Source organism: Diabrotica virgifera, chromosome 5, assembly GCF_917563875.1.
Source record: "Diabrotica virgifera virgifera chromosome 5, PGI_DIABVI_V3a".
Classification (NCBI taxonomy): domain Eukaryota; kingdom Metazoa; phylum Arthropoda; class Insecta; order Coleoptera; family Chrysomelidae; genus Diabrotica; species Diabrotica virgifera.
Genome location: NC_065447.1, coordinates 90,298,855 through 90,314,067, shown reverse-complemented (window position 1 = coordinate 90,314,067; position 15,213 = coordinate 90,298,855). Strand labels below are relative to the sequence as shown.

Genomic DNA, 15,213 nt, shown 5'->3' with positions numbered 1-15,213 from the left:
CTTTGTGAAGCACCATTGTGAAGACTATGATAATTGTTGTAGACTTTCAGTCTTCTTCTCGTAAAATTTATGAATTTTTAAAAATAAAAAGGTGCAGCTTCGTGAATTTCAAAGTTAAATCGCAAAAATTAAGTGAAAAAATTTAAAATTTATCTGTTTGATCACGTCTATGTTAAACTATAGAGTCCAAAGAGAAGTGTTATGGGGAGTTTTAGATCTAGACGTGTTATAGAAAAAAAAATGGTAAAACTTTTAATTTTAACAAAAACGTTGTTTAATTTTTTTTATTTTTATGGTAAAATTGCGATTTTGACAAATTTGATTTTTTAATAAAAAATTAAGTAATCGTGGGGGGAAAATATGCCATTTTAATTGAATATTTGTCTAATTTGTATAATTCATATTAGAGTTTTCAAAAAGCGTATACAGGGTGAAATTTTTTCTAAGACCCAAACGAACTAACTTTTTAAAGCCGGACCTGATTTTTTGCTAGTTTCAATAAATAATTTGATTGGGTGGTAACAAAAATCAAATATTTGTTTAAAAAAATTAATTCTTGTAATAAAAGTTAATTTTTTTTTAAATATATGGTTCACTTTACCAAATTTTTAATTCATATTCAAATTTGATTTTTTTATAAAAAATTAAGTAATCGTGGGGGAAAATATGCCACTTTAATTGCCTATTTGTTTAATTTGTAAAATTAATATTAGAGTTTTCAAAAAGCGTACACAGGGTGAAATTTTTTCTAAGACCCAAACGAACTAATTTTTTAAAGCCGGGCCTGATTTTTTTCTAGTTTGAATAAATCAGTTGATTAAGTGATAATAGTGTAACGATTGACCAAAATAAGAGACACATCGATCTGACCGTTCAAAAATTATGACGAATATAAATTTCTGTCAAAATGCGAAAACGCCCTGTATATTATTAAACAATGGGAGCAGACACTTTTTAATGGTCATTTGTTATTCCCCATAGGGGCCTCTATACGAGGTAGGAGTATGTACAGTTCCTCATGATTCACCCTGTATAACAACTTTTTCAAATTAAACTTATCTTAAACAAGTTTTCAGATAGGTATGGAAATGTGTCGGTGGACGGTCGGCCATGTTGGCCGCCATTTTGAATTTGGAAATGTCAAATTCCGTATTTCTATTTACCTATCGATTAGGTACCTTTGAGAGGTTTTTTTTAAAGCTTAGTTTCTCGACAAAATTCTCTTAAACTTACTCATACCGAATTTCATCGAAATCGGTCCGGTAGTTTTTGCTGGGCGGTGGCGATATACGTACATACGTACGTACTTACATAAATACGTACGTACATACTTCCGACATGTTTTTTATTTGCTTTTTAGACTCAGGGAGTCTCAAAACGTCGAAAAAAAGTGAAACCTGAAAATTTTTTTGCACGATCCTATAACTTTATCTATTATACTATACCGTCGCCTTAATACTATAACTTGATAACTCGAAATTAGTAGTTCTGAGATAAACGGGTTTAAAAATTTTAAAGATATTTGTGCTGCTACCATGATGTTGGTAAATACGGAATTCACCCTGCAGCTCTAAAATACTGTTTCTTAATTTTTTGGCTACTGATATATTTAGGAATACGGTGCAAATTTGTTTTCCAATATGGAAAATAACATGAAAAATTAAAGTTATGAACTTTTAGCACTACCATAATGTTAAAATTTGGTAATGTCGCATGTCGTGGCAAGTGGCATCTAAGTGAAGTTTTTAACAAAACTAATTTTTTAAGCATTATTTTGGTGAAAATTAGCCCTCTGCGATGGGGGTTGCTAGATCTGCTAACAATTCTCGAATTTTTGCATTAACATGAATCAAATAAACAGATAGCAATACGTGGTAAACTCAATAGTTTCGGAAAAACACGTGCTACAACTAGATAACTAGAGTTATCTAGTTGTAGCATTCAGTGTATGTCGTATTCACGATTATTTCGAGTAAACAATAGCTTGATGACTTATCTTGTCAAGTTTTAGCACTGAATATTAGGGGCATTTGAGTTTTATCAACTTTTGTCAATCATAAATAAATACTAAACCCGTTTGGAGCGATTTATTAAGTTTTTACACAATATGGAGGCAAATAAAATACATCTTGTGAAAAACGTCAATTTTGGAGTTATCAAGTTATAGTACTAAGGCGACGTGTGTAGTACGATAAAGTAATATTATACTGTACTATGTATGTAGTACGATAAAGTAAAAAAGCATAATATTTTTACACAATATTGTTATTATTAGTGGTGGTTGGTTTATAGCTTGGATATTATGTTTTATATCTTTTTCTTCTTTTAGTGCCGACTCTACTAATGAAGGTTGGCTATAACCATTGCAAATTCGTCTATATCTTCTTCTTTTCTTAAAAGCCTCTGTGTATTTAACACGCTCCAGTCGCGAATGTTTTCAGCCAGGATATTTGTCGTCTACCAAGACACTTTTTTCTTAGATGTTACCATTCATAATTAGTTGTAACAACTCATACTTATTATTTCGTAGTATTACTATTATTATGTTGTTAATTTTATGTATGTGTTTATATTGTTCTATTGAAATAAAAATAATGATTATTTTATATTTCAGAATAGTGGAAAGCAAAAATCCAAAGTATCCTCCAGGTAAATACGTTGTGGGCTATTTTGGTTGGCAAACTCACACAGTTGCAGCTGGCGAACGGGCTGGTATCACATTTCCTCCATTTTTGATCCCAGATCTTGGAGAGCTGCCAATATCACTTGCTCTTGGAGTTCTTGGAATGCCAGGGTAAGTAAATGAATTTAATTAAGGTTAGTATGTAATGCAGTGAAATTTATATTAGACCAGAGTTAAATAAATAAAAAATTGTTGCTCCATACAAATGCAAGAGATTATTGATAAATAACGAAGACAAGCGAAGCGAAATAACGAAGCGAAACAAAACTAGGGGATCATTACAAAATTAAAATTTACCTTTTATTTTCTGATTTATTCCTTCATCTTTTTCATTGGTTACTTAGTCATGTAGGTTACTGTAATATCTTCACTTTTAAGGAGCTCTTATAAACTTTCAGGTCACTCTCTTAGAACGCTAATGGTTTGTTCACTACGGAGACCAATGGATTGTATCCTCGCTCCGACCCTTGCTCCCTGGTATTTATATTCGTGAATTCTCGCATTTAAAATAATGTATTTATTTTACATAGCGATCGATAATATAGTTTCGATCGCTATGTAAAATAAATACATCATTTTAAATGCGAGAATTCACGAATATAAATACCAGAGAGCAAGGGTCGGAGCGAGGATTCAATCCATTGGTCTGCGTAGTGAACACACCCTAAGACAGAACATTCCCAGCTTTTAGGTTTTTCCCTTCATTGAATCTTTAACTTTATTAGATTTTATAATTTCACATTTTTTGCTAATTTCTCACCTCTACATTCGGTCCATGAAAATTCATATTCTTCGGTAGAAATTTTATTGTCTATATTTTCAAGCGCTACAGACTCCACAAAAAGTTACCAATTGAATAAAATCAATAGAATTAGAATAAAATAATTATCTGAAGAAGATTAATAAACATAAACATACGACGTTTATACCATTAGAAATTTATATATGATATTCCAAGCCATAATATGGAGAGTATGCTTAATAAAGATTATATCAAATTGTAGAACAAACAAAAATGGGGAGAGTAGGAAATCTTTTTAAGATCATACTTTGCTCTATCACCTTTTCATTAATTAGAATGGATGTTGTTGGACGTTTGTATGATTTTTCTATCACTATCGACTCGTATTTTTTGTTCTTTCTAACTTGTCATGTTGTACTTGATTGAATGCATTTTCTTAATTAATAAAAACGACAAAAACATATTTGCGCTTCTGTAGCCAACACATTAAGTAAAAAAGTGCTTATCCAGTTCCCAACTAGTTTTTAAAACCATTCTATGTACTTTATCTAGAAGGTTTGGCTAGTAAGACTTATCAGTCTATAGTCGCAGACGTTGTCGTCTACAGTGTTTCAGGCGTTGTTTTTTATTATACTTCAAAAGTTATTGTATCGCTAACTGTGAAATACTTTTCTATTACACCCTGTCTATATCGAAAGAAATATCACGTATACAATATCAATTGACCCCTTTATCTCTTCTGGAAGTAATAATTCACATTAATTGTTATTAAAAGTTCATGCTTTTCATTATGTTTCCAGTGCCAGTTCGCAAGTTGATGCCAAATCTTAAATAAAGTAATGACAAATAAATATTGTATTTTTTGCTGGAAAATATAGTCGAATTCTTCTGACAACTCCTTTTTTGCCGAAATGCAAAACTGTGAACCGACATTGTTGATTCAAATTATTCCCTCTATGTGCCTTATACCTTAGGAATTATTAATGTAGTCTGCTTGAATATAAATATAGACATGCTTGTTGCTACTTCAAACAACAATGTTATTCGTTTCATCTGTTCATATCGTCGGTTACGTAATTGTAGCAGAGCTTTGTAGCAGAAAAAAAACTTTCTTTTCCAACTTTTTTGTTACTTTTTAGTTATTGGAATTCCTGGCGGTAGACAAGGACATATATTTTGCATAAAGAATAAGATACAAACAAAAATTCCACAAGTAAAAAAATTATGTTTGATTATGCTACCTATGCACTTTAAACTTAAAATAAACACTCTACTATTTATTCAAACAGGATACTCCTAATTACACGCGCTATTTAAAAATATCAAAATTTTACTTATGCTTACTATAGCAGAATAATTGAAAACTTGAGTACTTACTTAGAATTTTTTACATAGTTGCAATAGTTTTATTTACAAATAAAGGTAAATGTTGTGACTAAGACAAACAGAGAGCTACTCTAAATTTTTCAAAGTTTAGGTCATAAACTTTTTTTTTATTCGTATTATTTTTTTGAAGACTATTCTACCAACCAAATTTAAAATTTGAAATCTGACACATATTCCTAAACGATTTTGATCGGTTATAAATTTTAAATTTTGGTTTTAAACTGCTAAGACTCTCTATCTCAATACATAAAAGTAAATAAAGACTAGGAAGAGAGAATACACACAGAATATGACAGAAAAGCACGAAATACTAAGAGGATGGTGAAGGCATTTTAAGGAAAAACATTGAGACAGAAAGGTGAAAAATAAGCAAACTGCAAAGGAAAAAGTTTCCGACAATAACTGAAGTGAAAGGAGCATTAGGTAAAAAAAGACTAATAAAGCACCAGGTCAAATCAATTACTGCTTGAACCGTCGGTTTCCCTGGGTCCCCTACATCGACACTAGTTACCTAAAGCACAGATAGAATTGACACCGGTACAATACAAAAGGATGTCCCCGACAAAAATTCAATACGATATAATTATTATTATTAATGGACAGTGGCGGCTCGTCAGAGTCGGCAGGGTCGGCACTGCCGACCCACACATTTATGGACAAATTATAGATTTTTTTAAATATTTAATTTAATCAGAGTTGATGATATTCGTTTCTGTGAAATAAAAAAAAATATATGTGAGATAATACAGACTAAATTTTATTCATTGTTTTTAAAAGAATTCGATCGATCCCATCAGGGCCGGACTGGCTCATGAAAAAGGCGCCAACCCAAATTCTAAAAAAGGCGCCAACCTAATATCTAAACAAAGATGCCAGACCCGCCTCCTAAGATTTTACATCAAACTTTTTATGCAAAGTAAATCAATATAACTCGTGATTTTTTTAAGTTTAATTTTAATTTAACTCCATGAAGTAATTTACTATTTTTATTGGGAATAATAAATTATATTAAGATGCCACAAAAATATAGCTTCAGTTTGAGTCATCAGTGGTGGTGCAGCTGGAACAAACTATGAATGAATGAGATGATATGGAACATCATTAACTACATCAACATCAGTAGTGAAGAGAACAAAAGGCAAGTACTTAGCAAAGAGTAAAAGAAGAAGGAGGAAACTATAATCTTCGGAAGAAGAGGGTCTTCTTTTAGAAGATATCCGGTCAGGGGTAGGGACCTGACCAAGACGGATCTTCCAGGGGAGGCAACCTTGCAAAGGAGCTCCTCACTTGGGGAAAAAAGATCTAGAGAGAAGGGGGAGAACTCCGACATAAGACTATGGTACGCGCAATGGAGACACGAGAGTTACAAATAATTTAGTGAGACTAATGTCTGACCATACAAACACGAAGGTCAAGATCAAGAGTGATGTATAAACCTTAAGAGTGTCACCGAAGACATGGAGAGCACTTTCAGACAAGTCACCCTAGCATTGAGAAACGAGATAGAAAGTGGAGAAAACCGGCGAGGAAGGAAGGACTAAGGAGACGGCAAGCGTGTCCACACCGATGGACTTCGAAAGTTCTTCTCCGAAAAACTTAGTGAAAGAGAGATAGAAATGATCGCAACGGTCCCGAACTCAGGTGAAAGAGGCTTTGAAAAAATAAACGACATTATAAAGTCGAATGGGAAGAAAATATCTATATGCGGACGCCAAACCGGGAAGAGGGAATAAATCTGCATGCTACTTAGTAGTGGTCATGGAATAAGAACTTTCCGGTGAGGGAAAAAGGTACCACGACCTGATAAGGGAAAAACCGGTAGTATGTGAAGGAGGTACATACAGCCCAGGAGAGGTGAAGTACCTTTAACTTAATACTATGACCACAATTACAAGAAAGGGTCAGGAGGAAGAGAACAGGGGAAATCGTCAGACTATTTTCATAGTTCCTGTAGAGAAATGGGTGACAGGGATAAGAGACTACTGGCAATTCTTTTGAAATTGAGGGAAGACATGGAGACACTGGAGATCAGAATAATTATATTATCATATCCCCCATTACTCTTAATAATGGGGGGCTATAGAAGTAGGAACATCAGTCAAATCCTGAAAGTAATCTTCGTGGGTATGGACATCCACCTCTCACTGATTAGTACGAACGCTGGGACGCAGAAGTTGATTGTGAAGGGAGGTGGAAAATCCTACGCCGAGTTGCTAATCAAGGGTAGTGCAGACACGAGGAAGGAGGGGATTAGCGTCAAAAGCGCTAAGAAGACTAGGGGCGGGGACCTCAACCTCGAAGTGGCAGAAAAAGAACAAGCCGAGCACCTGAAGAAGACTATCGTGGCCCGCACGGAGGGAAACATAGTAGAAGATGTGCGGAGCTATCAGGACCAGGTGAAAATATTTGATATAGACGAAGATGTCACAAAGGAAGAAATTCTGAAGATGGTTCGGAGGTATACCGGCAGCAGGAAGCCTAACAACGTCAAACTCGTCTCTATGGGAAAATGTAGAAGGCAATACAACCGTTCGGAATCTCAGCCAAGAAGGCGCTGGAAAGAGAACATATACCCAAGTTGTGCAAGATACGAGAGAGTCTGCATGTGCCTCAGCGGTGCCTCAGATGCCTACAATTCGGGCAGAGTAAAACCGACTGCAAGGGAAAAAAAATGGGACTCCTGCTACCGATAAGGCAAGGGGAACTAGGCACGAGATTAGTAGTGAGGCGACTTTCTGCCTTATGTGTAAAGTCCGGTCACAGAGCCGACAGCTTACAGTTCTCGGAGTATAAAAAACTGATCCTGGAAAAGCGGGGCCTCAAGAGAGACCCTGCCACAAGGGACGAAAAAAAGGTGGATGAAAGCACCTAGGACCAGGAATCAGACAAAAACCATATAATACGAAGTTCCTTCAAATAAATATGGGAAGGGCGAGGACCGCTCACGATGTTGCAGAAACACTTGCACGAAGAGAAAGTTGTGACGTGATCCTCTTTCAGGAGTCCAATGTAAAGTTGGTCTCTCGACAAATAATCAATAAACATAGGAGATCTGATGAGAAACAGAAAGATAGAGATATCGATCTAAAGAGACTTTTAAATGAGCAGGTTTTTATGGATGCTTTTGGCTTCATTGGTCCGAAATGCGAGGATGTAAGTAAGTTGATCGAGGATCTAAGTGCGACATCAAAGTTGGCACACTTGAAGTCAAATGGGAGGTATGAAAGGAAACAACCATACTGGTGGAATGAGCGGCATGAATATCTGAGGACAAATTGTATTAGAGTAAGAAGGGTACAACAAAATTCAACTCGTATCAGGTATCAGATTAGCTTTAAAAGTAGCAGATTAGATAAATAATGCCTGATATGAGTTAAACGAGTTGAATTTTGTTGTACCCACTGGCCTTATTATGTAGCACTCTAGGGCGCAACAATCTTATGTCTATAATGTAGAAGTAAAAATTGTCTTCGAGGGTGCCGCTCGTTGCATCTAAGCTATTTATTAAAATAGAGTCAGCGGGGATTGATACCTACGAAAGGCGCCTGAATCGCAAAAATGGTCTTCGAGAGCGGCGCGCATCGCATCTAAGCTATTTGATTATCTGATACCTGTTATCTGGTACCATGTTGATAAGTTTTATTTTGTTCTTTGTCTGGCTTCATTATTTAGGATTCTGGGGCGTAACAATCCAGTATGTATACCGTAATTATGGAGCGCAGAAAAATACACCTGTATAATTTAGGCCAATTTTGGGATGTAACATGTAACACTCTTTATATTATTATTAGATATCAGATAATAAAATAGCTTAGATGCGAGGCGCAGTGCCCTCGAAGATCATTTTTACAATTTGGGTGCTTTTCGTAGGTATAAATATCCGCTATTTCTATTATATTAGAAACAGCGGAAATTGATACCTATATGTCTTCGAGGGCGTCGATAAAAATTTTCTTCGAGGGCGCCGCTTGTTTTGCATCTAAGGTATTTATTAAAATAGAATCAGTGGAGATTTATAACTACCAAAGGCGCCTGAATCGAAAAAATTGTCTTCGAGGGCGCCGCTCGTTCCATCCAAGCTATTTATTATAAAAAAACAGCGGATATTGATACCTACGAAAGGTGCCCGAATCGTAAAAATCGTCTTCGAGGGCGCCGCGTCTAAGCTATTTATTATAATACACACAGCGGAAATTACCTACGACAGGCGCCCGAATCATAAAAATTGTCTTCGAGGGCGCCGCTAGTTGCATCCAAGCTATTATAAAAGAAACAGCGGATATTGATACATATGAAAGGCGCCCGAATCGTAAAAATGGTCTTCGAGGGCGCCATCCGTCTTAGCTAAGCTATTTGATTATCTGATGCCTGATACAAGTTGTCTTTTGTTGTACCGACTGGATTCATTATGTAGGATTCTGAGTACTGAGGCATGTAAAAACATTTTTTAGGGGAATGGTAGCTGCTTCGTCTTTGTGTAAAGGTTCAAAAAAAATATTTTTCCAGTTTAATTTTTTTATGGAAAGATAGGTACTAACGAAGGCAAAAGGTGCACCGGCCCGAGGGCCGGTGGGCCGGCGGGCCAGTCCGGGCCTGGATCCCATACGTTAAGTGATCCCTGTGCGCTGTGCGTAAGAGACTTTTCAAAAGTGATCCTATAGTCATGCACCCGATTGCGATTTTGTGAATTCTTAAGCCCGGCTCGGCAAGCCGTACCCAGATTGAAGATTTGCTTGTAATGAGAAGCTATGGAATATTAGCCGATAGGCAACCAATTATACATTTCCCGTACTATTTGAATGGCAAGTACGGCAGAAACCAATCTGCCGAGCGGTGATCTGCAAACGGTAGCAAGGCACGTACAGCCACGTACCTTGCTATCGCGTCCGGGATAAAATTATGAAACAGGTAAGTAGGTAATTTTACGTCGTTTAATGATTGATATTGTAATTTTTTTAAGTTGTTAGGAATTACCATTTAGGTGACAGGATGAATCGGAGGATTAGTTACATCAAGTTAATTATAGAGAACAAATAAAATTGTTTAACAAATTTTCTAATTTACTTTCTGACTCGAAGACATTTAGTTAGTGGCGTACTTAAAACAGCACAGAATGAAAGAATCAATTAGTAGTTACATTTTGACGAAACTACTGATAGAGGTAACATGTCATTCACAAGTATCAATAATTGTTCTTCGATACGCGTTACGTCTAATTTTATGAAAGGTTTTTAGGTTTTCAGGCGCGAGTAGAAGCCATAAGACAGAATATATTTTTGATGTTTTAAAGGACGTATTAAAAATTTTTGATATCAAAAATAAATTGGCAAGGCAAATTTATGACGGCGCTGCCTTGATGTCCGGTGAATTGTATGGTCTCCAGGCAAAAGTTAAAAATATTGCACCAGGCAAAACTATTATTTACTCACTGTTATAAGTCATTGACCTCTTTGACGATTCAAAATTGAAAAGTTACGTCAAAGAATTTTCAAAATATATATTAGACAAGTTCATTAAAAATTATCCATCATTCTTTAATCAAGTAAAATAAGAAAATGGATTAACAGGTTTAATGCTGATCCAAATATTTTCGGAAGTTGGGATAAGTTACAAAATATGTATAATTTTATATAGTGCAACTCATTAGGTACAACAAACTGTTCCCGAAATTAATAAATTATTGTGCTCAAATGTGGGCAAATTCTGCCTCAAATGAACGGGATCTCTGTTGTCTCGAAAGAGTCAAAACGTATTGTCGAAACACAATGAAACAAGAGATAATGTCAAACTTGTCTCAAATTTCAAATGTCAATAGAAAAAAACTTTTAAAATCTCCCCAAAGCAATAATAAATTTTACAATGACGTTATAACCCATTTTGCTAATTTGAAACAACATAGACTAAATAAACTTAATTTATAAACAGGTTTAGGTTCTAAATTTATAGAAAAAAAAACAAAAAAGAAACAAAAAAAATAAAAAAAAAACAAAAACCAAAAATCTCCTATGAAATTGAAGCCTTTTAATTAGATGGCATACCTATCTGAGGAGACAAAACCTTGCCGACCCTGTCCCTAAAGCCACGAGCCGCCACTGGTAATGGATATAAAAAAATATTAAGACAAAATATAAAATACAAAACAACAACAACTGTGATCTGTGGTGGGGCTGTTGACATAAATTGATTTTTACTTAATTATTTTTATTTTTTTTATATACAACTATTAATAAGTGCTAGTACTATTGGTACTAATTAAAACCATTTTTGTTTTTAGAAACACATCCTATTTTGGTTTACTTGAATTGTGTCAACCAAAAGAGGGTGAAACCCTCGTCGTTTCCGGTGCTGCGGGAGCTGTTGGCAGCCATGTCGGACAAATTGCAAAAATTAAAGGATGCACAGTTATAGGAATTGCAGGGTCAGATGAAAAAGGAAAATGGTTGACAGAAGAACTTGGATTCGACCATTTCATCAATTATAAAACGGCCAACATACCGGAGGAATTGAAGAAAGCTGCTCCAAAGGGCATTGACTGTTATTTTGACAATGTAAGTATTATCATGCACCTAGGTGTGTCCTTATTAATTGTTGCCTCCAAGGTTAGTTGAAAACATCACAAATCATTTTTGTTTCTTAGGTAATTTTTTCTGCAAGCGCCAGTGATTAACCATGAAAAAATGAACCAGGCAAAGAAAAAGGAACAATAATATATGTATTTATAAAGCAAATAAAAGGAAAAACATACTCAAACGAGAAAGGGAAAAGAAAAGAGAAGAGAAAAGAGAATTTTAAAAATATCAAACCCAGATAGCAGCATACAAGAGGTGAGATGGAGAAACAACGGACATATAAACATAGAAAAGTACAAATTTTTATACGGCGGCAAAAATAAAAGTGGAGAAATTTCAGCTATGCTACTGAAAATGATCACCATACCATCGGCATATCTTATGTTGTTCTTTAACTCACCATTTATTTTTATGCCCTCTGTTGCATTTTTCATACATTTTCACATATTTTTTCTCGAAGTAAATATTAAATTCTAAAGATACCTTGGACAGCAAGAAAAACATAAGGAAAGTACTAAGGGGGTCAACAAAGAGAGAACTTCTAAACACTCTCAAATACCGGAAAATGTCTTATCTGAGAATAAAAAAAATATTGAAGAGAAGTGGCGACAGGACACACCCCTATCGCATACCTCGTCTAATCTCCACATCCTTAATAAATATTATGGGATAAACAATGAGCAACTATTAAAAATCCCCAATTCGTTATCTATTACTACAAATTCTACTTATAGAAGTATATATAATTAAGATAACTTTTGTAAAAGGGAGAAGTTGTATCTTCTTAAAAACCATATTCATAAATTTGGATTATCAGGATAAAAATAATCAAACAATCTATAAATCACCCTCAGTCTCTAATGTCAAAGTGCGAGTCGTTCAATACACCAACTGTACATCCTAACATTTGGATTTAAAATTTTTCATTTCTGTTTAATAAATATACAATAATATTTTAGGTTGGTGGAGAAATTAGTTCAGCAGTAATACATCAAATGAATTTGTATGGTAGAATCTCAGTATGTGGGTCAATTGCTAACTACAACGATACTACAAGATCACTTGGTAAATTTAATAATTTAATTTATTTTTACTTTTAATTTTTTATTTTTTATAAATAATATGCAAAATAGGGACCACTGTTTAATTGATTTATTAGATTCAGATTAAATTCAGATTCAGAAATGGTTATTGCTTTTAAATACAGTAATGTTTAAAGTAATAGCTCTCCTAATAAAACATTTTCCCCCATGACCATTGGTAGTTTGGTGGGTTGGCCAAAACATAAATCAACCTTTTTTTTCTATAAATAACAATAAAATTGACAATAATTGAACGGATCCGCCGAATAACGTTGTAAGCACTGCATGCTTTGGTTTTGAGAAGTCAAAGAAAAAGTTTTAATATTGTGATAATTGTGATAATTGTGTAAGTAATACAGTTTGTATTTTGTATTTACAAACTATATTACTGACCCTTAAAATGTATACACTCACCATTATCACAATATTAAAACCTTTTCTTTGACTTCTCAAAAACAAACCATGTGGCGCTTACAACGTTATTCGGCGGACCCATTCAATTAACAAAAAGTGTAACTAATGAATATGAAAACAACGATAACTATTAGTCTGGGCTGATTATCGGGAGAAAAGTTATTTACCAGCAATTTTATTGCTGGAATCGATTTATAAGATCCTATATATTAATAATATAGATATGCAAATTCCTCAGATAGCGTGCTACTTTTTTTATAAACAAAATGGCACCCGAAAATCGTGTTTTTTTCAATTATTGCTCTATAACTCCGAAGATTTTAATTTTACAACAAAAACACCCAAATAAAAATTCACCGCTATTAAATTCTGCATAGAGACGTGTTCTTCTCGATCTACTCCGATGAAAATTTTCCTCGGAAAATGCGGGTTTTCCCAACAAAATCTTTAATTTTCAAATAAAGTTTTAGATAAGTAATTATCTAGTAATATTTAAAAAAATTGGTGACTTAAAAGCCTTATTGGTCTAGATTATAGTTCCAGAAGCTGTTGAAAATTAAACGAATATTTTAGCAACAACTCAATTGTTAATTAATAATTTGCGGTCGCAATAATAACCAAAATAATTATGATACACTGATCAAACTTTGAAATCTTATCAAGATGAGATGCCAATTTAACATTTTGTCGACAAAATATAAATTTTTTATTTTTTTGCATAATCTTTAAATGTTTAAAAAAATAGTTATAAACAAATTAACGTTTCTCAGAACGTTTTTATTATATTGTAAAAAAAATGCGCATTTCAAATATCTTGAAAATGAATGCTTTAAAACTTTTTGCAACCATTTGCAAAAAAGTTATGAAACAGCAAAATAAACATACGATTACTACGGTGTTTATAATTTTTTTTAATTCTTTCAAAGCGTAGAAGTGAGTTTAAAGTACAAGCTAATTATTTACAAAAAAATATCGATTATCAGTTTAATGGTTATATTTTATTTAAAGATTATAAATATATTTTTTGTAATTTACACGCGCGAAAGTAGAATAATACAGCACTGTAGCTAAAATTTTCACTCGGAGCGACGACCGGCCGCGCGAGACGTACACTTTTATAAATAATGTATGCTGCGTGTCAGTCGCTTTGAGTGAACATTTTAGCTCCGACTCTGTATCAGGCCTACTTTTGCGCTAAAAATTACAAAAAAAGCATTTTTAATCTTTGATTAAAATATAACCATTGCACTAATTCTTGACATTCTTTGTGAGTAATTAGATTGTACCATAGACTCACTTTTAAGCTTTGAAACAATTAAAACAAATTATAAACAACGGAGATATCGTATATTTATTTTGCTGTTTCATAACTTCTTTGCAAATGGTTGGAAAATTTTTTTAAAGCATTCATTTTCAAGACCTATGAAATACGCATTTTAAGGATTTTATAAAATTAGAATATAATAAACAATTTCTGAGAAATGTCAATTTTTTTATAACAATTTTTTTAAACATTTAAAGATTATGCAAAAAAATAAAAAATTTATATTTTGTCGACAAAACATTAAATAGGCAACACACCTTTATAATCTTTCTAAGTTTGATCAATGTCTCATGATTATTTTGGTTGTTATTGCGACTGTAAATTGTTAATTAACAATTGAATTGTTGCTAAAATATTCGTTTCATTTTCACTGACTTCTGAATTTATAATCTCTACCAAGAAAGCTTTTATTTCACCAAGCTATATAATTATTGATATTTAATTATTGGCCCAAAAAATTTATTTGAAAATTCGAGCTTTTGTTGGGAAAACCCACAGTTTCCGAGGAAAATTTTCGTCGGAGCAAATTGGAAAAAAACATGCTTCTATGTAGAATTAAATTGTGAATTTTTATTTGAGTGTTTTTGGTGCAAAGTTAAATCTTCGGAGTTATAGAGCAATAATTGAAAAAAATACGATTTGTCGGCGCCATTTCGTTTATAAAAAAAGTAGCACACCATCTGCGGACTTTGCATACCTATATTAATAATATAGGATCTTATAACTCGATTCCAGCAATAAAATTGCTGGTAAATAACCTTTCTTTGTACTTTACTAATTAGACCAGCGTATTATAACTATTTTTTTTTCAAAATTTAAAGATTATGCAAAAAAAAGAAAAATTTATATTTTGTCGATAAAATATTAAATAAGCATCTCATCTTTATAATCTTTATAAGTTTGATCAATGTATCATGATTATTTTGGTTATTATTGCGATCGTAAATTGTTAATTTACAATTGAATTGTTGCTAAAATATTCGTTTAATTTTCACCGGCTTCTGGAATATACC

At 33.5% G+C, this 15,213-nt stretch overlaps 1 protein-coding gene across 1 annotated transcript in view; it reads left to right on the top strand.

Moving 5' to 3' along the window:
* LOC114337757 (prostaglandin reductase 1) overlaps window positions 1-15,213 on the top strand; it is a 78,912-nt gene that overhangs the window by 46,998 nt on the left and 16,701 nt on the right. Inside the window, exons 3-5 of the mRNA XM_028288291.2 lie at window positions 2,615-2,794; window positions 11,086-11,359; window positions 12,340-12,445. Coding sequence (XP_028144092.1) covers window positions 2,615-2,794; window positions 11,086-11,359; window positions 12,340-12,445 — 560 coding nt within the window. The remainder of the gene's footprint in view (window positions 1-2,614; window positions 2,795-11,085; window positions 11,360-12,339; window positions 12,446-15,213) is intronic.